This window comes from Eriocheir sinensis, unplaced genomic scaffold, assembly GCF_024679095.1.
Source record: "Eriocheir sinensis breed Jianghai 21 unplaced genomic scaffold, ASM2467909v1 Scaffold1080, whole genome shotgun sequence".
Classification (NCBI taxonomy): Eukaryota; Metazoa; Arthropoda; class Malacostraca; order Decapoda; family Varunidae; genus Eriocheir; species Eriocheir sinensis.
In genome coordinates, this window is record NW_026110386.1 from 102872 (window position 1) to 126378 (window position 23507).

At 46.0% G+C, this 23507-nt stretch overlaps 1 protein-coding gene and 2 long non-coding RNA genes across 18 annotated transcripts; 1 reads left to right on the forward strand and 2 right to left on the reverse strand.

The window, feature by feature from the left end:
* Nucleotides 1-5107: 5107 nt before the first annotated feature.
* LOC126989160 (uncharacterized) lies at nt 5108-6656 on the reverse strand. 13 transcript variants are annotated; one of them, XR_007742951.1, is made up of 6 exons: nt 6512-6656; nt 6023-6172; nt 5825-5954; nt 5630-5694; nt 5432-5499; nt 5108-5233 (listed from the first exon to the last, which is right to left on the reverse strand). It is a non-coding gene; the product is annotated as an uncharacterized LOC126989160 (long non-coding RNA). The 13 variants fall into 13 exon arrangements; XR_007742947.1 differs by having other exon boundaries at nt 5432-5564; XR_007742949.1 differs by lacking the exon at nt 5630-5694 and having other exon boundaries at nt 5432-5564; nt 5695-5889.
* Nucleotides 5140-6589, forward strand: LOC126989159 (uncharacterized). 4 transcript variants are annotated; one of them, XR_007742937.1, is made up of 6 exons: nt 5140-5266; nt 5335-5467; nt 5793-5922; nt 5991-6126; nt 6194-6397; nt 6466-6589. It is a non-coding gene; the product is annotated as an uncharacterized LOC126989159 (long non-coding RNA). The 4 variants fall into 4 exon arrangements; XR_007742938.1 differs by having other exon boundaries at nt 5400-5467; XR_007742936.1 differs by lacking the exons at nt 5335-5467; nt 5793-5922 and adding an exon at nt 5468-5532.
* A 4219-nt stretch (nt 6657-10875) lies between the features above and the next one.
* Nucleotides 10876-17880, reverse strand: LOC126989161 (uncharacterized; the record flags this gene model as incomplete). Its single annotated transcript, XM_050847719.1, has 7 exons — nt 10876-12524; nt 12796-12859; nt 15848-16046; nt 16160-16184; nt 16247-16357; nt 16583-16692; nt 17243-17880. Coding segments are annotated over 7 exons (2796 nt in total), but the record flags the coding sequence as incomplete, so codon positions are not given.
* Between the last annotated feature and the right edge of the window lie 5627 nt (nt 17881-23507).

Consider the following 23507-nt stretch of genomic DNA (forward strand, 5'->3'; position numbering starts at 1 on the left):
AGAGAGACGGACAGACAGACAGACAGATAGAGCATCATGGATTAGGTAACAAACAAAAAATAAAGATAATCTAACAACAAACAAGAACGAGAAATGGACTCGGCGGGACACAGCACGCGGAGAACTGACATCAGGAGGACAGCCAACGCAACAGTGACGACCCAGAACATGTACAAGTCAGGGCGGGCAGAGGGCGAGCAGGTGGAGAGATTACATTAGATCATTGGCCGGAGCAGGATGGAGTACACTAACATCAAACAGAGAAAGGTAGAGGAACAGACAACTGGGAAAGGCCTTTGTAATAGACTAATAATAACTTACGATGGTGAATATTAGAGTATTGCAGTCACTTAAGTTAGAGCATTTGCCGGAGCAGGATGGCGTAATCTAACATCAATCAGAGAAAGGTGAAGGAATAGAGATGGACCATTGAGAAAGACCTCTGCCATAGACTGACGATATGAAGTTTACAGTGTCAATCCCTAAAGTTAAAGCATTTGCCAGAGCAGGATGAAGAGGTCTAACACCTAACATAGAAAGGTGGAGGACGCTGGGAAAGGCCTTTGTTTTGTATTGGACTAACAAGGCCTTAAGATGAAGATTAGATGAAGTTTGAGTATTTGCCAAACCACGATGGAGTATAATAACAGGGAAGGGTGGAGGACGTTGGGAAAGGCCTCTATGCTGCAGTGGACTAGTCATGACTGAGGATTATGAAGGTCAGAGTGGGGTTAGGTTAGGTTAGGTGGGGTTAGATAGGTGGAGGACGTTGGGAAAGGCCTCTATGCTGCAGTGGACTAGTAATGGGTGAAGATTATGAAGGTCAGAGTGGGGTTAGGTTAAGTTAGGTGGGGTTAGGAGAGGTGGAGGACGTTGGGAAAGGGCTCTATGCTGCAGTGGACTAGTAATGGGTGAAGATTATGAAGATCAGATTGAACAGTGACGTTAGGTGGGTCAGGTTCACGGGAGCTGCCTTGTATACGCCCACCGGCCTGTTGCAGACTCCTTGGTTAGTATTGGCAGACACTTCCGCCTCACACCAACTATTTCCAAAGGCCAAAAAGGGGATCAATTGGGTTCTCATGAGAGTGTTTTCAGGTTCATGGTACAGAAGAAGAATCAAACTACTACTAGGACCATTAAAATACTCCTGGAAATACCGAAAACTCATACGAAGACCGTGTCAAATATGTGAGCTCGGGCGCCGAAATGGGTTAAGATTCGTTTTAGGTCCGTGCCAGTATCTCATTACCTACTTTATGAAACATCAGTATCTCTTCATATATCTTTTCTACAAACCTTCAACAGTCACGGAAACGCTTTGGAAATCCAATTCAAGGACTTTTTTTTACTCCTGAAAATAGGGGATAATGTTTACGAAAGCGTGTCGCCTCCTCTGGCGACGGGCGCGGCGACGCTGCCGCCGGTGTTGCGAGAAATACCTCCTCGCAGACATAAGTCACATATACCTGTGGGGAGTCAAGGGGGCTGGTTAGAAGGGGCGGTCGAGGGGGTGCAGACCCCACGTTAGTAGGTCGTAAAGTTCGGTTGGAGTAGTTTAACTATGTTCCCCGACCCTAAACCCTCTGCGAGCTATTTCACGGCTGCGGCGACTGCAGCGTCGCCGCGGCCGTCGCCAGAGAAGGCGACGCACTTTCGTAAACATACAGCACGTTTGTAAGTGGAGGAAGAAAAGGAGGAAGAGGAGGAAGCAGCGGAAGAGGTGGAGGAAGACTTTAATCCAGACCCAATAATTCGTAGATAAAACTTTCTTCTCATAAGGATTGGACCCCATTTTGCTTCCCCATCTCTTTCATAACATTTACCCGTTCAGTCATTTTTCCGACACACTCATAGAATAAGTTCCGCACAATGGCAATATAAATAAATAAAAAGCTGCATGCCGAACTTTCATCATCAAATGAAACTCCTATGATGTGAAAAATCAATGAAAGAAAAGAAAAAAGAGAAAACGCATTTGATGGCAGCTATTTTTTTCGTTTGTTTGTGTTAGGAGAAGTGGTGCACAGACTCTTTTGTGTGTTATTGTTTTACCTTTGAGCTGCTTCCTATGATGCGAAAACAAACAGATAAATGGGAGAGAAAAAAATGAGAAAAGCACATGATGGTGAGTGCTTTCTGATTGTGGGAGAAGTGGTTTAGTTTTTTGGGGTGTTATTGTGTTACCCTTGAGCTGCCTCCCGTGATGCGAGAATAATTAGATAAATGGGAGAGAAAAAAAGAGAAAAAGCACTTGATGGAAGCTATTTTTTTCGTTTGTTTGTGTTAGGAGAAGTGGTGCACATACTTTTTTGTGTGGCATTGTTTTACCTTTGAGCTGCTTCTTATGATGCGAAAATAAACAGATAAATGGGAGAGAAAAAAATAGAAAAAGCATATTATGGTGACTGTTTTCTGATAGTGGGAGAAGTGGTTATGTTTTTGTGTGTGTGCTGTGTGTTAATGTTTGCCTGCTATGATGCGAAAATAAATACATAAATGAGAGAGAGAAAAAAAAAGAAAAAAACACATGATGGTGAGTGTTTTCTGATTGTGGGAGAAGTGGTTGGTGTTTTTTTAGTGAGTGTGTTTTGTTTTGTCTTTGAGCCGCCTCCTGTGATGCCAATAAATGAACAAATAATTAACAGTGCATATCCTTAACCCAACAAGAGGACACTCGACTTATACATGACAACTCCTAGGCCGGTATTCTCAGACGCTTCTGTCTCTCATACCAACTTTTTTCACAGGGGTCAAAGGAGATCAGTCGGATTCTCATGAGTGTTTTTTTTAGGTCCATAGTACAGATAGGAGGTCAGACTACCACCAGGGTCATTAAACTACCCCTGGCAATACCAACAACGCCTACGAAAGCTGTGTGTGTGTGTGTGTGTGTGTGTGTGTGAGAGAGAGAGAGAGAGAGAGAGAGAGAGAGAGAGAGAGAGAGAGAGAGAGAGAGAGAGAGAGAGAGAGAGAGAGAGAGAGAGATAAAAATAAATTCATAGATGGAGAGCAAGGATGAAAGAAAGTTAGAAATAGAATGAAGTAGAGAAGATAAAAATAAAGAGACAGACGACTTAAGAGAATTGGGCCCCGATGCGAATGTTAGGAAACTCTAGCGGGCCGTCCTCGTGAGCGTCAGCACTCTCACTGGTGTTTTCTCTCCGCAGGTGTGTGGGTGCAATGCAAGGATAGTATAAGAGTAGAGGATGGATGAACAGCGGGAGACACTTGGAGGCGGACGTGGATATGTTTATAGAAAACGTTTTATGATTTATGGTAGACTTCAGTATTTTGTATGCCTTGTTTATTAGCCCTCCTGACACTTCAACGCACCCACATTTATAAATCTTATGTTAATTAAAGTAAGTGTCATGTATATAATTTTATTAATATCTTCTTAAACAATGATTACAATGTGAAAACAAATAAATGGCAAGACATATCATTCAGTACTTAAATAAAATATAATAGAAAAAATCAAAGAAGTAATACTATCCATTCTATGAGTAAACAAGCAAACATGGTCATGACATAAATGCCTATATACTGTTAAAAAAATAATAACGAAAGAAAAGTATAAAAAAGAAATACATGGTCTTATTTCCTAAGTTTCATATAATACAAATGTTATAGGTTAATGTTGAATACTGGTAAGTTGCACAAAATAAAAGAAAGAATGGAAATGAAAGAATTAATACTATGTAACCTATGAGAGTAAAAAGCAAGCGTGGTCAACACATACATGCCTATATATAGTAAAAAAAATAATAAAAAAATAACCACTAACTTGAAAGAAAATTAGACAAAATAATTACATGAAGTTTCATATATATGCGAATGTTATAGGTCTATGTTGAATACTGGTAAGCTGGACAGCCAGATTTTAAGACATTTAGCAGTACATGTACAGCTATGCAGGTATGGGACAGCAAAATAACAGTGGTTCTCAAAATTGGTGCTATGTAAGGGACCATAATCTGAGGATATGTACTCACCAAAGGCAAATTACAGCATCTTTGTTAATTTCTAGAACATATTTAGTAAAATGACATGATCTGCTTGAGTGTAAAAGGTTGAGGCCTGTGGACAATCATTATGGCCATTGGTTATCCTTGGAGGTGGGTGGTGGGCCATGGACAAGTATATTGTATGAAAAATGGGCAACGAGCACAGTAAGTTTGGGAACCACTGCTACATAACAACAATGTATAAGGGCAGATTATGAATGTTTCTTACTATTACTAGAAATATGAACTAAGACATTTCACAAAGTTAGTAAAAACTGTTCTTACATAATTTGAGTAACAAATTAAATGCAGATTATGATTATATGGTAAAAGATGGATATTAATATATTTTGCAGTGTTTCGCAGAACACAGAAATTTGTAAATCATGGGATTGTTATTAATGACAGTATATTAATATTTACATATGTCTTAAACTAGGAGCACTGGCGCAACCTCCAAGTGTCTCCCGCTGTTCATCCATCCTCTACCTTGGAGTAGACTGAGCAAGGAACCGCCGGTGCTGCCATCTAACAGAGGCATATCGCCACACACTTCATCGCGATATGTACCGCATTGTTCATCCATCCTCTACTCTTATACTATCCTTGGTGCAATGTATACCTGAATGATGTTAATTGGTGAACAGATTCCTACCAAGTAAAATCAATCAATCAATCAATCAGAGAAGGAAAATATAATAAAAAAGAAAAAATGGAATGAGAAAGAAAAAGGGAAACGGATGCTGCGTCGCAAGCCGTCGCGAGGACTCCTTTGGATGCTTGTGCGCGTTTCCCAGGCCCGTCGGTCTTCCATCCCTGAACCGATAAACGCGGTGACCGGCGCCTTCACAGTAATTATCATTAATTTTATAATCCAGTCTGGTAGTTTTAAGAAGCGAGTTCTTGCATCCTCGCCTCGGCGGGGGTGTGGAGCGCCAGCGAGCCCAAGGTCTCCCTGGCGAGCATGGCAGGACTGGAGGGCTCCAGGCAGGGCTCCTCGGCGTCCCTCGGGGCCCCGACGGAGGTGCCGGAGATCTTCCGGCTACAAACCCGGGCAGGTGAAGCTCGTTAGCCGTGGTAGGCAGTCTGCCTAGGAGAGCAAACTCCGAACAATAAACCCGGGCAGGTGGAGCTCGTTAGCCGTGGTAGGCAATCTGCCTAGGAGAGCAAACTCTAAACAAACCCGGGCAGGTGAGGCTCGTTAGCCGTGGGAGGCAATTCACCTAGGAGAGCAAACTCTATACAAACCCGGGCAGGTGGAGGTCGTTAGCAGTGGGAGGCAATTCACCTAGGAGAGCAAACTCCGAACAATAAACCCGGGCAGGTGGAGGTCGTTAGCCGTGGGAGGCAATTCACCTAGGAGAGCCAACTCTAAACAAACCCGGGCAGGTGGAGGTCGTTAGCCGTGGGAGGCAATTCACCTAGGAGAGCAAACTCCGAACAATAAACCCGGGCAGGTGGAGGTCGTTAGCCGTGGGAGGCAATTCACCTAGGAGAGCAAACTCTAAACAAACCCGGGCAGGTGAGGCTCGTTAGCCGTGGTAGGCAGTTCACCTAGGAGAGCAAACTCTAAACAAACCCGGGCAGGTGGAGGTCATTAGCCGTGGGAGGCAATTCACCTAGGAGAGCAAACTCTAAACAAACCCGGGCAGGTGGAGGTCGTTAGCCGTGGTAGGCAGTTCACCTAGGAGAGCAAACTCTAAACAAACCCGGGCAGGTGGAGGTCGTTAGCCGTGGGAGGTAATTCACCTAGGAGAGCAAACTCTAAACAAACCCGGGCAGGTGGAGGTCGTTAGCCGTGGGAGGTAATTCACCTAGGAGAGCAAACTCTAAACAAACCCGGGCAGGTGAGGCTCGTTAGCCGTGGTAGGCAGTTCACCTAGGAGAGCAAACTCTAAACAAACCCGGGCAGGTGGGGCTCGTTAGCCGTGGTAGGCAATTCACCTAGGAGAGCAAACTCCGAACAACAAACCCGGGCAGGTGGGGCTCGTTAGCCGTGGTAGGCAGTTCACCTAGGAGAGCAAACTCCGAACAACAAACCCGGGCAGGTGGAGGTCGTCAGCCGTGGTAGGCAGTTCACCTAGGAGAGCAAACTCCGAACAATAAACCCGGCCAGGTGGAGGTCGTCAGCCGTGGTAGGCAGTTCACCTAGGAGAGCAAACCTGAACAACAAACCCGGGCAGGTGGAGGTCGTCAGCCGTGGTAGGCAGTTCACCTAGGAGAGCAAACTCCGAACAATAAACCCGGCCAGGTGGAGGTCGTCAGCCGTGGTAGGCAGTTCACCTAGGAGAGCAAACTCCGAACAATAAACCCGGGCAGGTGGAGGTCGTCAGCCGTGGTAGGCAATCTGCCTAGGAGAGCAAACTCCGAACAATAAACCCGGGCAGGTGGAGGTCGTCAGCCGTGGTAGGCAATCTGCCTAGGAGAGCAAACTCAAAACAAAAAACCCGGCCAGGTGGAGGTCGTCAGCCGTGGTAGGCAATCTGCCTAGGAGAGCAAACTCCGAACAATAAACCCGGGCAGGTGGAGGTCGTCAGCCGTGGTAGGCAATCTGCCTAGGAGAGCAAACTCTAAACAAACCCGGGCTTGTGGTGCTCGTTATACTGTCGTAGACAATCCACGCGATGGGAACACCAAAGAAAAGGAAAATAAAAAGGAACACCAGAAAAATGGAAAATACAGAAACGAAACATCAAGAAAAGAAACAAAAAGATCATCCACCTTTAGGCCATAACATCTCCAAAATTATTGATGGGTCTCTTCTGGGGAGAAAGCGGCTCATCCAGACCAAAGAACATCAACCAAAGGATGATATGAATAAATGAAATAAAAAAAAACATAAAGAAAAACATATCAAGGAAAGAAAAATATAACAAACATCATCCACCTTCCGGCCCTGACTAACATCACCAAAATTATGGGTGGGTCTCTTCTGGGGAGAAAGCGGCTCACCCAGACCAAAGAACATCAACAAGGAATGATATAGAAAAGAACACCAAAAAAAATGGAAAAAGAACAGAAAAACATCGAAAAAGAAAAGCAACAGAAATAAATCAACAACAACAAGAAAAGAGAAATACAAAGAAGCATCATCCACCTTTCGGTCCCAAACAACATCACCAAAATTATGGGTGGGTCTCTTCTGGGAGGAAAGCGGCTCACCCAGACCAACGAACATCAACAAAAGGATGATAGGAAAAAAGAACACCAAAAAAGAACATCAAAAAAGAAAACCAACACCGAGAAAACACAAAGGAAAAAAGAAAGAAAAAGAAAAGAAAAAGAAAACAAATAGAAAAAAGAAAAGAAAGAAAGAAAAGGAAAAAAAAATAACAAAAAAATAAAAAAAATAATATAAATAAATAAATACAGAATATAGTAAAATTAACTAACTGACTCTAACTGCTTAACTAACTATCAAACTATCTATTTAACTAACCTACCTAACTGACGGTAATACAGCTGTTTGACTACCCATTAACAAACAAACAACAAACCACTTAACGATCTAACATGGATAGTGAGGTAAGGTGGGATTAGACTTACAGGAGCTGCCTTGTATAAACCAACCGGCCTCTCGCAGACTCCTGACGTTCTTATGTTCTTTTACGTTTAAGAATATGGCCCTTAAACCCCATTCACACCTGTACTAATACCTGACTGGTTGGGTGACTCTTCTACCTCTGCCTGCCTCCCCTACACCTAACCTAACCTAACCTTCATGTATATCCCCTTCACACCCGTACTAATACCTGGCTGGTTGGGTGACTTTTTCTACATCTGCCTGCCTCTTCCTGTTACTGTCTCCGCTATCAGCACACAATCTTCCCTCAACCATAAAACCCACACCTAACCTAACCTAACCTTCCTAACCTAGCCTTACTGTATACCCCTTCACACCTGTGCTAATACATGGCTGGCTTACTTCCCTACATTCAACCACTAACACCTCTCCCCCCCCCCCCACACACACACACGCATAAAACTATCAAACCCTCATTTAAAACAATATATGAAGCACTCACAAGAAAAAACACCAGGACGCAACACTGTATAAGGCAAAGATGATGGTGGGAAGAGGAGTGAAGGGGGGGTGGGAGGTCACACGATAACCTACGCATTACCCCGGCGCGCTCCTCCGTCCCCTTGGCCCGTGACCCCGCGCAGGTAACAGCAGACCCCCTCAGCCGGCGACACAGGACCGATTGTGACACGCAGCTTACCTTTCCCAGGCATACCCAATTACCCATTTCACTGACCCACGCGTGAGGAGGAGGAGGAGGAGGAGGATAAAATAGCAAGGGAAAAAGACGACGAGGTAGAGGTCAAGAAAGGGGAGCTAGCGAGAGGGAGAAAAAGGAGGAGAAGGAACACAAAGAAACACAAAGGAAGAACAAACAACAGCAGAACTGCTGGTCCTTACGAGGCTGTTTGTGACAAGCTACACTAACTATCTAATCAAAGGTGGAAGATGAAGGAAGGCAAAGGTGAAGGCTCCTCCCCACCCCCCCATCTCTCCAGCCAAAGCTGGCAGGAAAGGAAAAAGAACCATGCAGCATGGAAAAACTGCATGGAATTTATGTAGGAAAGAGGAAAGAACTACCATTGCTGCTACCACTAACCGGGCGATTAAAGCGGACAAAGACACCAGTATTCGAAAAAACTTAACGTTATTACGACAATGAGTAATATCTTAGTTGCTGGTTGGATTCAAAATATTTGTCTAATCTATTCTTGAAGGCCGTAACTGTTGTACTATCAACGACATCACAGGGAAGAGAGTTCCAAACATTAACAACTCGATTGAAGAAGTGTTTAGCTTCGTGCGACGATAATCTTTTACCACTTATCTTCAAATTGTGATTTCTTCTTGTTCTATTTGTGTGGGGGGGGTACGTGTGTTTGTGTTTGTGGGAAGTACGTGTGTTTGTGTGTGTGGGGGGGGTACGTGTGTTTGTGTTTGTGAGAAGTACGTGTGTTTGTGTGTGTGGGGGGGGGTACGTGTGTTTTTGTTTGTGGGAAGTACGTGGGTTTGTGTTTGTGGGAAGTACGTGTGTTTGTGTGTGTGGGTACGTGTGTTTGTGTGTGGGGGGGTACGTGTGTGTGTGGGGTACGTGTGTTTGTGTTTGTGGGAAGTGTGTGTTTGTGTGTGTGTGGGGGGTACGTGTGTGTGTGTGGGGGTACGTGTGTTTGTGTGTGTGGGGGGGGTACGTGTGTTTGTGTGTGGGGGGGGGTACGTGTGTTTGTGTGTGTGGGGGGGTACGTGTGTTTGTGTGTGTGGGGGGGTACGTGTGTTTGTGTGTGTGGGGGGGGTACGTGTGTTTTTGTGTGAGTGGGGGGGGTACGTGTGTGTGTGTGTGTGTGTGTGTGTGTGTGAGTGTGTGTGTCTAAGCCATCTATTTATATTTATCTATCTGCACATTACGTCGATATCTGAATCTATGTATTTGTATCCGTTAATGAGATTTAAGAGGCAGTAATTGGTTGTTTTTTTTTGGTGTCATCACTAAAAATTATTATCCAAGCTTATGACGATTACAAAATGTACAAATTGCAAATATTAACCTCGCCCTGATCCTCTTGTTTCAATCACATACAGAAGAAGAGCTAAGTTATTAAGCAATAGAAACTCCACAAGTAAACGCAAGAAAGTGTAAATACTGACCTCTTCCTGATGCTCCAATTTCTAACATGTACAGAGAAATCTTAGGTCGGCACTGTCAGACCCCTCCACACCTCACATCAACAATTTCCAAATGCCAAAAAGAAGACAAATCAGGTTCTAATGAGTTTTTTTTAAAGTTCTTTGGTACAAAGGAAGGGCCAAACTACCACCAGGGTTATTAAGCTACCCAAGGAAATGCCCAAAGCTCCTAGGAAAACCGTGTCAAATATGTGTGCTTGCGCCGATATGTTTAAGAGTATGTTTGTCAAGGCCAGGAGGTTCAGATGGTTATAGGACTGATTGAAGCCAGGAGAACGGCGGCAACTACTTCAATCGAGTCCAAGTATGATTATACCTTCACCAGGTTTCTAAGGAATATGATCAAAACAACCAAAAGTGGAAGTGTAAACATGTTGAGGTACAAAGTCCAATACACCTCCCGTACTCTCCAGTAGACCGCGACAGGACCCAGGGAAAGCGGCAGCCCGACCCGGCAATTGTGAGTGGTGTCTCGTGGGAAGAGACGCCCGTTGCGGTGATGTAGAGACGCACACTGCCTCGTAGACGTCACTCGATGGAGGAGGACGGGCTCAGCAGAATGTCAGCTGCCTGAGTGCCCGTAGATGATGACGCCGGGGTAGACGGGGAGCCAAGGACGAACAAACGGTGTCAGCTCGGCGAGGAGACGAAACTGGGTAGGTGGGACGGAGGCGCAAGCAGGCCGTGCCCAGTGGACTGCGGGGCTACAAGGGTGAGAGGGAGGATATGGGACGCAGGTCCAGGATCGCTCTTGGGTCAGTTCCGCTCTGCCTCAGCTCTCAGGCAACCACACCACCTTGGCTCGCTTCGACGCTGCGTGAAGTCAGGGCGCCGACCGTGAAGCTGAATGAGACTGCATCGCCACCAGGAGCAGCTTCGGGTCGGCGAACAAAGCAGGCTGGGTGAAGCAGGCTGGGTGTAGCGGCAAGCTGGGAATAATCGAAAGAGCATCAACCCTTATACTGGTGTGTGTGTGTGTGTGTGTGTGTGTGTGTGTGTGTGTGTGTGTGTGTGTGTGTGTGTGTGTGTGTGTGTGTGTGTGTGTTAGTGGTAGTTCAGCCCTCACATAAGCCCCCTTACAAAAATCTACCGTAGGTAGATTAAACTGAACTAACACGATACAACAAGAAATAAGCAACCAGAAATGACAAAGAGGAACGGCTAACGTTCACCTCCTAAGGAGCGACTCAGAAAGTCTGCGCCCACGTTGTCTCGGCCGGCAAGATGAACCAACCGGAACGGGTAGTTCTGCAGCTGAAGGGCCCACCTCAACAGTCTGTCGTTGGAGCACTTGGACTTGTGGAGATATACCAGAGGTTTATGATCTGTTTCTAAAATGAACTCTTTACCTCTGAGGTAGAAGTCAAACTTGGAGATCCCGAACAAAATGGCAAGGGCTTCTCGTTCGATGGGGGCGTATCTCCTTTCCCGGTCAAGCAGCTTCCGACTGGCATACCAGACTGGATGGGGGGTGTCCTTGTAGTACTGCAGCAGCACAGCTCCCAACCCGAAGTTCGAGGCGTCTGTCCTAAGAACAAAAGGCAAGGCGGGGTTAGGTAATCGTAGGACTGGCTGCGATGGCAAGGCGTCCTTCAGTTGTTCGAACCGTGATAACAGGTCTTCAGTCCACGGCAGCGGCTCACGTTGGGGTTTCCGGGGAAGGTCGGAGAGAGGTCCCGTGAGCTCGGCAGCCATGGGGATGAAACAGCGGTAGAACGAAGCCATCCCCAGGAAGCTGCGAAGACTTTTCTTGGTAGTAGGAGGGCTGATCTGCTTCAGGGCCTCAGTCTTGTCCCGCATGGGGCGAAGGTGCACCACGTCAATCACAAACCCCAAGTACTGGATAGAAGGGAAGCCAAACCGACACTTGGATGGTTTCGCCGTCAGCCGGTGATGACGAAGCCGCTCAAGGACAGATGTTAGAGCTGTTAGGTGACTGGGCCAATCTGACGAGTAAATGAAGACGTTATCAAAATAAAAGGAGATGTTAGGCAGATCCGCGAGAACAGTCCTCATGAGGCGGATGTAGGTGGAGCAGGCGGTGACGAGACCGAAGGGAAGTCGACAGAACTCCATCAATCCTTGGTGGGTGGAAAAAGCAGTGAGAGGCTTGGCACGGTCGGTCAAGGGGATCTGGTAGTAGGCCTTGCACAAGTCAAGCTCCGAAAAGTAGGTAGCTCCTGCAAACTTGTGCAAGTCCCCTTCGACGGAACAGGTGGGCTCAGCATCAAAAACAGTAACGGAGTTAAGTTGCCTGAAGTCTATGGCCATTCGGTAGCTCCCGTCAGACTTGCGTACCATTACCACGGGAGAGCAGTGTTGAGAGGAAGCATGCTGGATGATGCCTAGTTGGAGGAGGTTGTTAACTTCCTTCTCAAAGTAAGGACGGAGGTGGATCGGCACAGGGTAGTTCTTCGTGAGGACTCTGTTGGTGGTGGTTAAAATTATGTCATGTTGCAGGGTGTTGGTGCAACCTGGAGTCTCTGAAAATACGTCCTTAAAGGTGGAAAGTACGTCTTCTAACGATGAGCGCTGGTTCCACTCCAGGGACTTGTTGATGTCCAGCGCCGGGTTGAGGGCGGAATCAGGAACGGAACAGACCAAAGGACAGGGAACAAGGTCGTCAGGGTCCTCTGCTTCCAAAGGTCCTGTGGGTGAACAGTCATCATCCGGCGCTGAAGTATCGTCCTTGACATACGCGAAGTTTACTTGAGCGCGGCGATGGTACCTTTTTAGGAGGTTGGCGTGGTACAGCTTAGGCCCCCTCGGGTCATCAACCAGGTAGTCCACCTTGTTTCGTCGTTCCAACACTTTGAATGGGCCACGCCAGGAAACGAGGAACTTCTTGGTAGAGTCAGGGAGAAGAACTAGGACCTCGTCGCCAGGCTTGAATTGTCTATCTTGGGATCGCAGGTCAAAATAAGACTTGTACTTTGCATTACTATTACGTCAGCCTCCCGGCGGCGAGCTGAGCACATTCGGTCAGTTTCTCCCTGAGCTCGATGACGTATTGCAGACTCGTCCGTTCTTCCTCCTGCAGGTCACGGTCTTCCCATAAGTCCTTCCAGGACAGTCAAGGGCCCTGCACAGTGCGCCCGTAGAGAGATCGAGGGCCGACAAGCCGGTGCGGTCGCTGGGCATTTCCCTGAGGGCAAACAAAGTCGGAATAAGGTAGCGATGCCACTCTAGGCTTCTCGCTGCAAACCTTCCGTAGAGCAGCTTTGAGGGGCCCATGAGCCTCTCCACTCGACCATTACCACTGGATGAAACGGTATGTGGTGAACTGGGGCCTCACACCAAGTAGCTTGTGAAGCTCGGCAATTAGCTGAGAAGGAATTGAGTAATTCTGTCGCTCAGGATTTCCCTGGAATTCCTGACCTGGAAAATGAAGACAGAAGAGCCTCAGCAACAGGAAACAGAGTCCACATCCTTGAGTGGAATGGCTTCAGGAACCCTGTGGCAAAGTCAATCAGGATGAGAATATACCTGCGTCCTTCTGCAGACGGCGGGGAGAGAGGGCCCACCACATCCACAGCAACAACTGGGAGAATGGTTCCGTGACGACAGGCAATGGTTGAGGGGGACGGGTTTAACTCTGGCCCTTATAAGACTTACGCTGGCATATGTCGTAGACCGACAGTAGTCACGGATATCGGCCCGCATGCCAGGCCAGAAGAAGTTATCGCTCACCTTCGATTCCGTCTTCCGATGAGAGAAGTGACCGGCGAGGGACCTCGTGGGCCACTTGTAGCACGATTTGACGGCAGTCAGAAGGGAGCACCAACGTCCGAGTCCTGACCTTGCCGGGCCGGCTAGAAGCGACACAGTCTCTATACAGGAGTCCATTCTACCAGGAGAACTTGTAGGACGCTCCACTCCGGGCTACATCGGGCAGTCCGCCAGTAGCCTTGGCGCGCACTACGCCGAGGGAGGGCAGGTCTTCTGTAAACGAGCAAAGTCGGCGGGCGTTACCTTGAGTGGTTGTAAGTCGGAAGAACAGGTGGATGCAGGCGTCTCACACGCGCTGAAAGAAACACGAGTCTGAACAACACAGGCTAATTCAGACTCGAAGGAGAGGAGACGACCTGAAGGAAGTAGAGGAATCTTGCGTAACAGGCGTTGTACGGAGAGGAGGACGAGCATCTTGTTCCTGAGGAGTGGAGATTGAGGCAGGCGTGGTTAAATCAGATCAGACGTACAGACAGGGTCGTCAGGCTTACGGGTCCCGGGAATGTCACCAACTCATAGCGGTTGGGTAAACTTGATAGGTGCACGGATGGCATAACATTTCTGCATAGTTTCCTTAAGCAAATCTAGTTACAGAGGAGATAACCATAATAGACTTAGTCCTAATAATAATGGGAACTTGCTACGTGAGTTGGAGGTGGGCGGAGAGTTAGGAAATAGTGATCTCCTCCAGAACGGTTCGTTTAGCTTAGACTGGGCGGTAACCTCAGCCTGACAGCAAACCCAGTGTTAGTGCCAGATTTTAGAAGAGCAAACTACGAGGGCTTCGAAGACATCTTGAAAGGGGTAAACTGGGATAATTTACTCAGGATCATGAGGCCAGAACTGCAGTTATAGAGATTCCAGGAGAACCAGGTAAAAATGTCTTACAATAATTTAGAAGAGTAATAGTAGATGGAGTGCAAGAACATTGTCCTATACCACAGCGAACACTTAGAAAAAGAAAACTCTTGGATGACTCGTGGACTAAAACACGACCTTTCCTTCTTAAAGAAGAATTTATCAGAAAATAAAGAATGGGAAACACATCTCACTACCGGTACGTCGAACTATCTAGATTAGTTAAGAAAACACCAGGATAGCAAAAGAACTATGACCTTCAAAATAGCAAATGATCGCGAAAAGTATCCTAAGAACTACTTTCAGATGTATAGAACAAAAACACGGGAGAAAATTGGACCGCTGAAAACACAGGGAGCTAGTAGAAAAATTACGAAAATATGAGCACATTGTTGAACGACTACTACTTCCTTTCAGTATTCACAGGAGGATCGAACGACTCTGTACCGGAAAGAGTTCAGTTTCCTTTCGAGGGCAGATGGCGATAAATTGAGGATATAATCATTACCAGGCAATCTAGTTCAGGATGAGATAGATAAGCAGAAGAACAAGTCGAGTCTGACGAGGATATTTCCGAGTATTAAAGGGAGTTAGGTGATGTATCAGTGACCTGCTCCATCTGCATTATAATACTATTAATAGAATGCCAGCCTATGGAAATAGCTAATGTGACGCCGATTTTTAAAGGAGGACAGGTCAGTTACTATTCAAACTATCGCCCGATTAGCTTAACACCTGGTTATAGGGAAGATGCTGGAGTCCACCTATAGCCAGGAACATTCAGGAGCATTTAAGACAACTTAATTCACGACTCGCAGCATGGGTTCACAAAAGGTAGGTCATTACCTCACCAATCTCTTGTCCTTCTACAATAAAATTTGAGGCAGTTGACAGAGATAAAAATTATGATGTAATCTATCTTGATTTTAGTAAAGCGTTTGACAAAGTTCTTCTCCCTGACTGTTGCTAAATTACAGGCTCACAGGTAGAGGGTAAAGTTTTTGAACTGGGTCAAGGCATTGGCTTAGCAATAGGAAACAGAGTGCAAATCAATGGTAAAAGATCTGACTGGGGATGTGTTACAGTCTCCCTCAGGTTCGGTACTGATAGGTCCACTTTTGTTTCTTAAATTTATATCAATGACTTAGATACAGAATTAGTAGTGATGTTATAAATTTGCAGATGATACCAAGATCGGTAGAGTAATTGAGTCGGATCAGGACGCTAGTATTCTCAGGTAGACTCAACAGATTATATGACTGGGCAAATAAATGGCAGATGGAGTTCAATGTAAAGGAAGTGCAGTATTCTGATTGTGGTAGGAACAATCTTCCTTCATCTGTATTTCCTCCTGCCTACGACTTGAAATCTTTCAAGAGGAGGGTATCAGGACACCTCTCCTCCCGAAACTGACCTATCTTTCGGCCACCTCTTTGGATTCTTTTTAGGAGCAGTGAGTAGCGGGCTTTTTTTTTTTTATTAATGTTTACTTTTTTTGTGCCCTTGAACTGTCTCCTTTGCTGTAAAAAAAAAAAAAAGTACTTACGTCAGCCTCCCGGGCGGCGAGCTGAGCACATTCGGTCAGTTTCTCCCTGAGCTCGATGACGTATTGCAGACTCGTCCGTTCTTCCTCCTGCAGGTCACGGTCTTCCCATAAGTCCTTCAGGACAGTCAAGGGCCCTCGCACAGTGCGCCCGTAGAGGAGATCGAGGGCCGACAAGCCGGTGCGGTCGCTGGGCATTTCCCTGAGGGCAAACAAAGTCGGAATAAGGTAGCGATGCCACTCTAGGCTTCTCGCTGCAAACCTTCCGTAGAGCAGCTTTGAGGGGCCCATGCAGCCTCTCCACTCGACCATTACCACTCGGATGAAACGGTGTGGTGAACTGGGGCCTCACACCAAGTAGCTTGTGAAGCTCGGCAATTAGCTGAGAAGTGAATTGAGTACCTCTGTCGCTCAGGATTTCCCGGGGAATTCCGACCCTGGAAAATGAAGACAGAAGAGCCTCAGCAACAGAAACAGAGTCCACATCCTTGAGTGGAATGGCTTCAGGGAACCCTGTGGCAAAGTCAATCAGGATGAGAATATACCAGTGTCCTTCTGCAGACGGCGGAGAGGGCCCACCACATCCACAGCAACTCTGGAGAATGGTTCCGTGACGACAGGCAATGGTTGGAGGGGGACGGGTTTAACCTGGCCCTTATAAGACTTACGCTGGCATATGTCGTAGGACCGACAGTAGTCACGGATATCGGCCCTCCGTCTTCCGATGAGAGAAGTGACCGGCGAGGGGACTCTCGTGGGCTACTTGTAGCACGATTTGACGGCAGTCAGAAGGGAGCACCAACGTCCGAGTCCCGACCTTGCCGGGCCGGCTAGAAGCGACACAGTCTCTATACAGGAGTCCATTCGTCCAGGAGAACTTCTAGGACGCTCCATTCCGGGCTACATCGGGCAGTCCGGCAGTAGCCTTGGCGCGCACTACGCCGAGGGAGGGGCAGGTGTCCTGTAAACGAGCAAAGTCGGCGGGCGTTACCTTGAGTGGTTGTAAGTCGGAGAGAACAGGCGGATGCAGGCGTCTCACACGCGCAGAAGCAACACGAGTCTGAACAACACAGGCTAATTCAGACTCGGAAGGAGAGGAGACGACCTGAAGCGAAGTAGAGGAATCTTGCGTAACAGGCGTTGTACGGAGAGGTGGACGAGCATCTTGTTCCTGAGGAGTGGAGATTGAGGCAGGCGTGGTTAAATCAGATGTACAGACAGGGTCGTCAGGCTTACGGGCCCCGGGAATGTCACCAATCATAGCGGTTGCAAACTTGATAGGTGCACGGATGGCATCAGCCCAGCCTTCATAGTAGGGACACTTTAGGTAGCACCGAACGACGGGGAAGGTGTCTGGCCGACCTAGGTAGTCGTAAACGGTTACCTTCTTACAGTTACGTTCCAACATCTGGCAAGGCCTCCTCGGAAACGATGAGGCTGGAACAACCGGCGTCACGGATGATTGTAGAAGTCCAGGCGCCGTTGATGGTCCCCGCAACACAGTAGTTGGAAACTTTCCTGTCCTCCCAACAGAAGCCTATGTTAACTGAAGAGGACGGCGCGTCCTTGAAGGCGCGAGGATTCTTAGGGCACCTGGGGCGGATATGGCCTACCTCCCCGCATTGATGGCACTTCAGGGTGAAGGCAGGAACTTTGGCGGCAGGAGAACCGGAGTCGAAGGAAGCTTTATCTTTCTTGTGTGTCTTCTTGCTGGCAGATGACGACTGGGGAGACCTGGGATATGAGTGGCGCGCCGATGACCAGTCGTCGGCTAACTGCCAGCGGCCGCCAGCAGCTCCACGTTCCTTAATAAACGTCCGAAGGTCAGGGAGAAGAGAGGAGATGAACTGATCTAGCAACATAAAGTCCTTTAAAGAAGCGTAGGTGAAGTCAATATTGGAAGCCTCTAACCACTGTTCAAACGAGCGGCCAAGTTGAATGCTGAACTGCTCGTAAGTTTCACCTGGCTGAATCTTGCCTGACCTGAAGTCCACTCTAAAGCCGTCGGGAGTCTTGCAAAAGCTCTTCAGCAGGGACTTCTTCAGAAGATGGTAGTCAGCAACAATCTCAGGAGAAAGCGAAGTGTAAATCCCAGCAGCTTTACCAGACAAACGGGCTCCCAATCTTACAGCATAAGCATCCTTGTCAACCTTCAAAAGCTCAGCTGTCCTTTCGAATCTGGTAAGGTAAGAAGCAAAGTCATCTCCATCCTTGTAAACAAGGACGGTCAGCACACTCACCGTCAAAACGAGGAGCAGACTTACTCGAAGCGGCGATCCGAGCCAGCTCCAGTTCCTTCTCGGCCTCAAGCTTCGCTAACTCGAACTTTCGCTCTTCTTCCTTCTGCATTTCTTCAATTTCTTCTTTCCTCTTCCGTTCTTCAATTTCTTCTTTCCTCTTTCGTTCTTCAATTTCTTCTTTCCTCTTCCGTTCTTCAATTTCTTCTTTCCTCTTCCGTTCTTCAATTTCTTCTTTCCTCTTCCGTTCTTCAATTTCTTCTTCTCTTCGTTCTTCAATTTCTTCTTTCCTCTTCCGTTCTTCAATTTCTTCTTGCCTCTTCCGTTCTTCAATTTCTTCTTTCCTCTTTCGTTCTTCAATTTCTTCTTTCCTCTTCCGTTCTTCAATTTCTTCTTTCCTCTTTCGTTCTTCAATTTCTTCTTTCCTCTTCCGTTCTTCAATTTCTTCTTTCCTCTTCCGTTCTTCCATTTCTCCTTGCCTCTTTCGTTCTTCAATTTCTTCTTTCCTCTTCCGTTCTTCCATTTCTTCTTGCCTTTTTCGTTCTTCAATTTCTTCTTTCCTCTTCCGTTCTTCCATTTCTTCTTGCCTCTTTCGTTCCTTAATTTATTCTTTCCTCTTCCGTTCTTCCCTTTCTAAGGCGCGTTTTTCCCTTTGTACGGCCTGTTGTTCCAACACATAGCGGCCGACTTCAGCTCCCGAGAGGCCCAGTACCAGCGTACGCCCGTACCGAAGGTAAACGAGGATCAAGCCTCTACCTGTAGCCCCTGAAACTACACCTCACCCATCGTGAGTAGTGGGGGGGATTCTGGAGCTGCCCTGTGTAGGAAACTCGGCCTCTTGCAGTCTCCCTGTGTTCTTATGCTTTTATGTTACAATAGAGTATACGAGGCAGCTGACAATAATACGAGTTACGATGTAGTTTATCTTGATTTTAGTAAGGCCTTCGATAAATTATCGCACCAGAGACTGTTAAATAAAGTCAGGGCTCATGGAATAGAAAAGGAGGTTTATGATTGGATTAGGGCGTGGATTTACGACAGAAAACAGAGGGTTACCATTAACGGTAAAAAAAATCCGAATGGGGTAATATCACCAGTGGGGTTCCGTTTTTGGCCCACTTTTATTCATTATCTACATCAATGACACAGACAATGGGATAACTAGTGACATAGGTAAATTTGCGGATGACACCAAAATAGGACGCACTATTAGGACAGGGGAGGATGTTAGAGCACTGCAGGAGGATCTCAACAAACTGTCAGCTTGGTCAGAGAAATGGCAGATGAATTTTAACGTCACCAAGTGTAGCGTACTTAGTGTAGGAACACGCAACCCATTACACGGGTATAGTTTAGACTCCACAGCGATAGGCAGATCAGAGTGTGAAAGGGATTTGGGAGTGTTAGTGAACTCTGACCTAAAACTAAGGAAGCAATGTTTTAATGCGAGGAATTGGGCTATTAGGCTTCATTAACAGGACGGTAACCAACAAAAGTGCAGAGGTCATCCTCAGACTCTATTTAGCTTTAGTTAGGCCACACTTAGATTATGCTGTCCAATTTTGGTGCCCACACTACAGAATGGACATCAACTTGCTAGAATCAGTTCAGAGGAGAATGACCAAGATGATTCAGGAGCTGAGGAACCTTCCATATCAAGATAGGCTGATACATTTAAACTTACATTTACTAGAAAGACGAAGAGTGCGGGGAGATCTGATAGAAGTATTCAAATGGGTCAAGGGTTACAACAAAGGCGATATAAGTAAAGTACTGAGAATTAGCCAGCAGGATAGAACACACAGTAATGGATTTAAATTAGAAAAGTATAGATTTAGGAGAGATATAGGCAAGCATTGGTTTAGTAATAGGGTGGTGGGGGAGTGGAATAGACTCAGCAATCACATAGTGCAAGGACGATAGCTTGTTTTAAGAGTAGACTGGATAGCTACATGGACGAGGATGACAGGTGGCAGTGAGGTGTGGGTGCAGTAAGGGGACAGGGTACTGGAGCGTACGCCCGTACCGAAGGTAAACAAGGATCAAGCCTCTACCTGTAACCCCTGAAACTACACCTCACCCATCGTGAGTAGCGGGGGGGATTCTGGAGGTGCCCTGTATTGGCCACTCGGCTCTTGCAGTCTCCCAGTGTTCTTATGTTCTTATGTTCTTTCGGAACGTTCTCTCCTTCCTCCCATTTGTATAACATGATAATATTTTGACGTAGGGGAGGATTTTTCTTGTTCTATTTTCTTGATTTTTTTCTCTTATTGTTCTTGGTCTCCCTTGTGTTCTTCTTCTTCTTCTTCTTCTTCTTCTTCTTCTTCTTCTTTTTCTTCTTTTGTTTCTTCACTTTTTCTCTTCATATTTTTATTTCATCTATTCATTCAGTATTATAATTGTTACTTTTTATTTTTCTTATTATTCTTATTACTTGTTATTTTCTGCTTATACGCATTCAATTTTTTTTTTTTTGTCTTGAAGCGAAAAACAACGAATAAATAACAAAGAGTGGTGATTGACGGAGTTCACTCGGAGTGGGCACCGGTCACTAGTGGTGTCCCTCAGGGCTCGGTTCTTGGCCCAGTGCTCTTCATTATTTACATCCATCAACGATGTGGATGTTGGACTCAATAATCGCTTTAGTAAATTTGCAGACGACACAAAGATTGGAAGCTTGGTTCTCACTGACGAGGACAGGCAAAGCCTCCAAGAGGATTTGCACAAAATTTCAGCTTGGTCGGATAGATGGGAGATGCTCTTTAACGTAGACAAGTGCCAGGTCCTTCAACTTGGAACAAGAAATAAGAAGCTCGATTACGAAATGCGCGGCGTTAAACTCACAAGCGTTCAATGCGTTAAGGACCTGGGGGTCAAAATCGCGTCAACCGTCAAATGCTCACATCAATGCATCGATGCAGCAAATAAAGCGAACAGAATGTTGGGCTTCATTAAAAGAAACTTTTTATTCAAGAATAAAGATGTCATACTTCCGCTCTATAATTGTTTAGTCAGACCCCACTTAGAATATGCGGTACAGTTTTGGTCTCCCCACCATGCAAAGGACATTGCTAAATTAGAAGGTGTTCAGCGTCGGGTAACAAAAATGATCCCTTCCTTGCGCAACAAATCCTACGAAGAAAGGCTTTCTACCCTTAACATGATCTCTCTTGAGAAACGTCGCCTCCGAGGAAAACTGATCAAATGTTTTAAAACATTTAATGGTTTCACGAATGTAGACATAACAAAATTGTTTATGATCGACGACACTTTGCGAACGAGGAACAATGGCATAAAACTCAAATGTAAACAAGTAAATTCAGATTGCACCAATTTTTTCTTCAGCAACGTTGTAGTGCGATAATGGAATAAGCTCCCACCATCAGTGGTCCAGTGTAACACGATTGACTCCCTTAAAAACAAGCTCGACCGTCACTTCCTTGAACTTAATATTAACTAGAGTAGAAAAGCATCGTTTTGGAGCCATCTGAATAATGTATAATCACTTAGGTTTAAGTTCAGACCACCTAGTCTGGACCATGGGGTCTGTGTGGCCTGATTTTCTGTGTAATTCTCTCTCTCTCTCTCTCTCTCTCTCTCTCTCTCTCTCTCTCTCTCTCTCTCTCTCTCTCTCTCTCTCTCTCTCTCTCTCTCTCTCTCTCTCTCTCTCTCTCTCTCTCTCTCTCTCTCTCTCTCTCTTTACATCTAAGGATACGGCTCAAGGGTAACAAAAAGATTAAAAAAAAGCCCGCTACTCGCCGCTCCCACAAAAGTAAAAGGTAAAGAGTAGCCAAAAGCGAGGTCAATTTCGAGTGGAGAGGTGTCTTGATACACTCTTCTTAAAAGAGGTCAAGTCATAGGCAGGAGGAAATACAGACGAAGGAAGACTGTTCCACAGTTTACCAGTGAAGGGGGATGAAAGAATGGAGATGCTGGTTAACTCTTGCATAAGGGGTTTGGACAGTATAGGGATGAACATGAGTAGAAAGTCGTGTGCAGCGGGCCGCAGGAGGGGGGGAGGCATGCAGTCAGCAAGTTCAGAAGAGCAGTCAGCATGAAAATATCGATAGAAGATAGAAAGAAAAGCAAAATGGCCGCGGAATTTAAGAGGTAGAAGGCTGTCAGTAAGAGGAGGAGAGCTGATGAGACGAGGAGCCTAAAACTCCACTCTGTCCAGAAGAGCTGTGTGAATGAAGCCCCCCACACGTGAGATGCATACTCCATACGAGGGTGGACAAGGCCCCTGTACGTATATGGAAAGCAACTCGTTATCTTCTTCTTCCGTTTTATTCCGCAATTTGTAAATTAGTATTAGTATTAGGTATTTACCTAGTTTACCTAGTTGTGAAATACAGGAAAAGAGCCGTACTAGGCTCGTGCTGTCCCGTCTCCATAGCGCTTATTATCCAGTTTGGCTTTAAATTTATGAATCATTTTTGCACACACGGTCTCCTCGTCAAGTCCGTTCCATGTTGTTATGCTTCTGTATGGAAAACTGTATTTCTTGACGTCTTTCCTACAGTTGCTCTTCTTCAATTTCTTACCCTCTTTTCACACTCCTATCACGTACCACTAGGTCTTCCGTCCAATTTCTCCAATCCCTCTTGTATCCTATATTAGGTCCCTTCTCTCCTTCTCTCCAGTGTTGTTAGTCCCAATTTCTCCAGTCTTTCTTCATAAGTATGTTCTCTCAGAGTTTCCGGTAGTTTGGTCGCTGCTCTCCGTATTCTTTCCAACTTTCTAATGTATTTCTTCAATCTAGGTGACCACACTAACGCTGCATATTCCAGTCTTGGACGTATCATCGATGCTATTAGTTTCCTCACCATTTCTTCGTCTAGATGTGTAAATGCTGCTTTCATGTTTCTAAGAAGATTGTATGTTTCCCCAGTTATCCGATTTATATTCTCTCCAATGGATAACTTTTCTGTTATTGTCACTCCTAGATCTTTTCCTGTTTTTTTCATGATTCTTTCATTACTCAGAGAGTAGTTCCCCGATATCCGTCTACTGCTCTTACCAAACTCCATCACGCTACACTTCTCTCTGTATTGAATGTCATTTCCCATTTGCGTAACCATTCGCTTATTCTATCGAGATCTTGGCTCAGGGCTACACAGTCTTCTTCATTAGCCACCCTCCTCATTATTTTAGCATCATCAGCAAACATATTCATATAGCTTGCCACCCCTTCTGTTATGTCAATTATATATATTGCAAAACTAATCGGAGCCAACACCGATCCTTGGGGGACTCCACTAGTCACTTCCGTCCAGCTTGATTTATTGTTCCTGATAACTGTTCTCATTTATCTCTTCGCTAAAAAGTCTATAATCCAACCCTTATATTATATTGCATCATCCTGTAGGTTTCTACAAATAACTTGTTTATGTGCTTTTCTAGGGAGTAGGTCTTGCATCGTTACT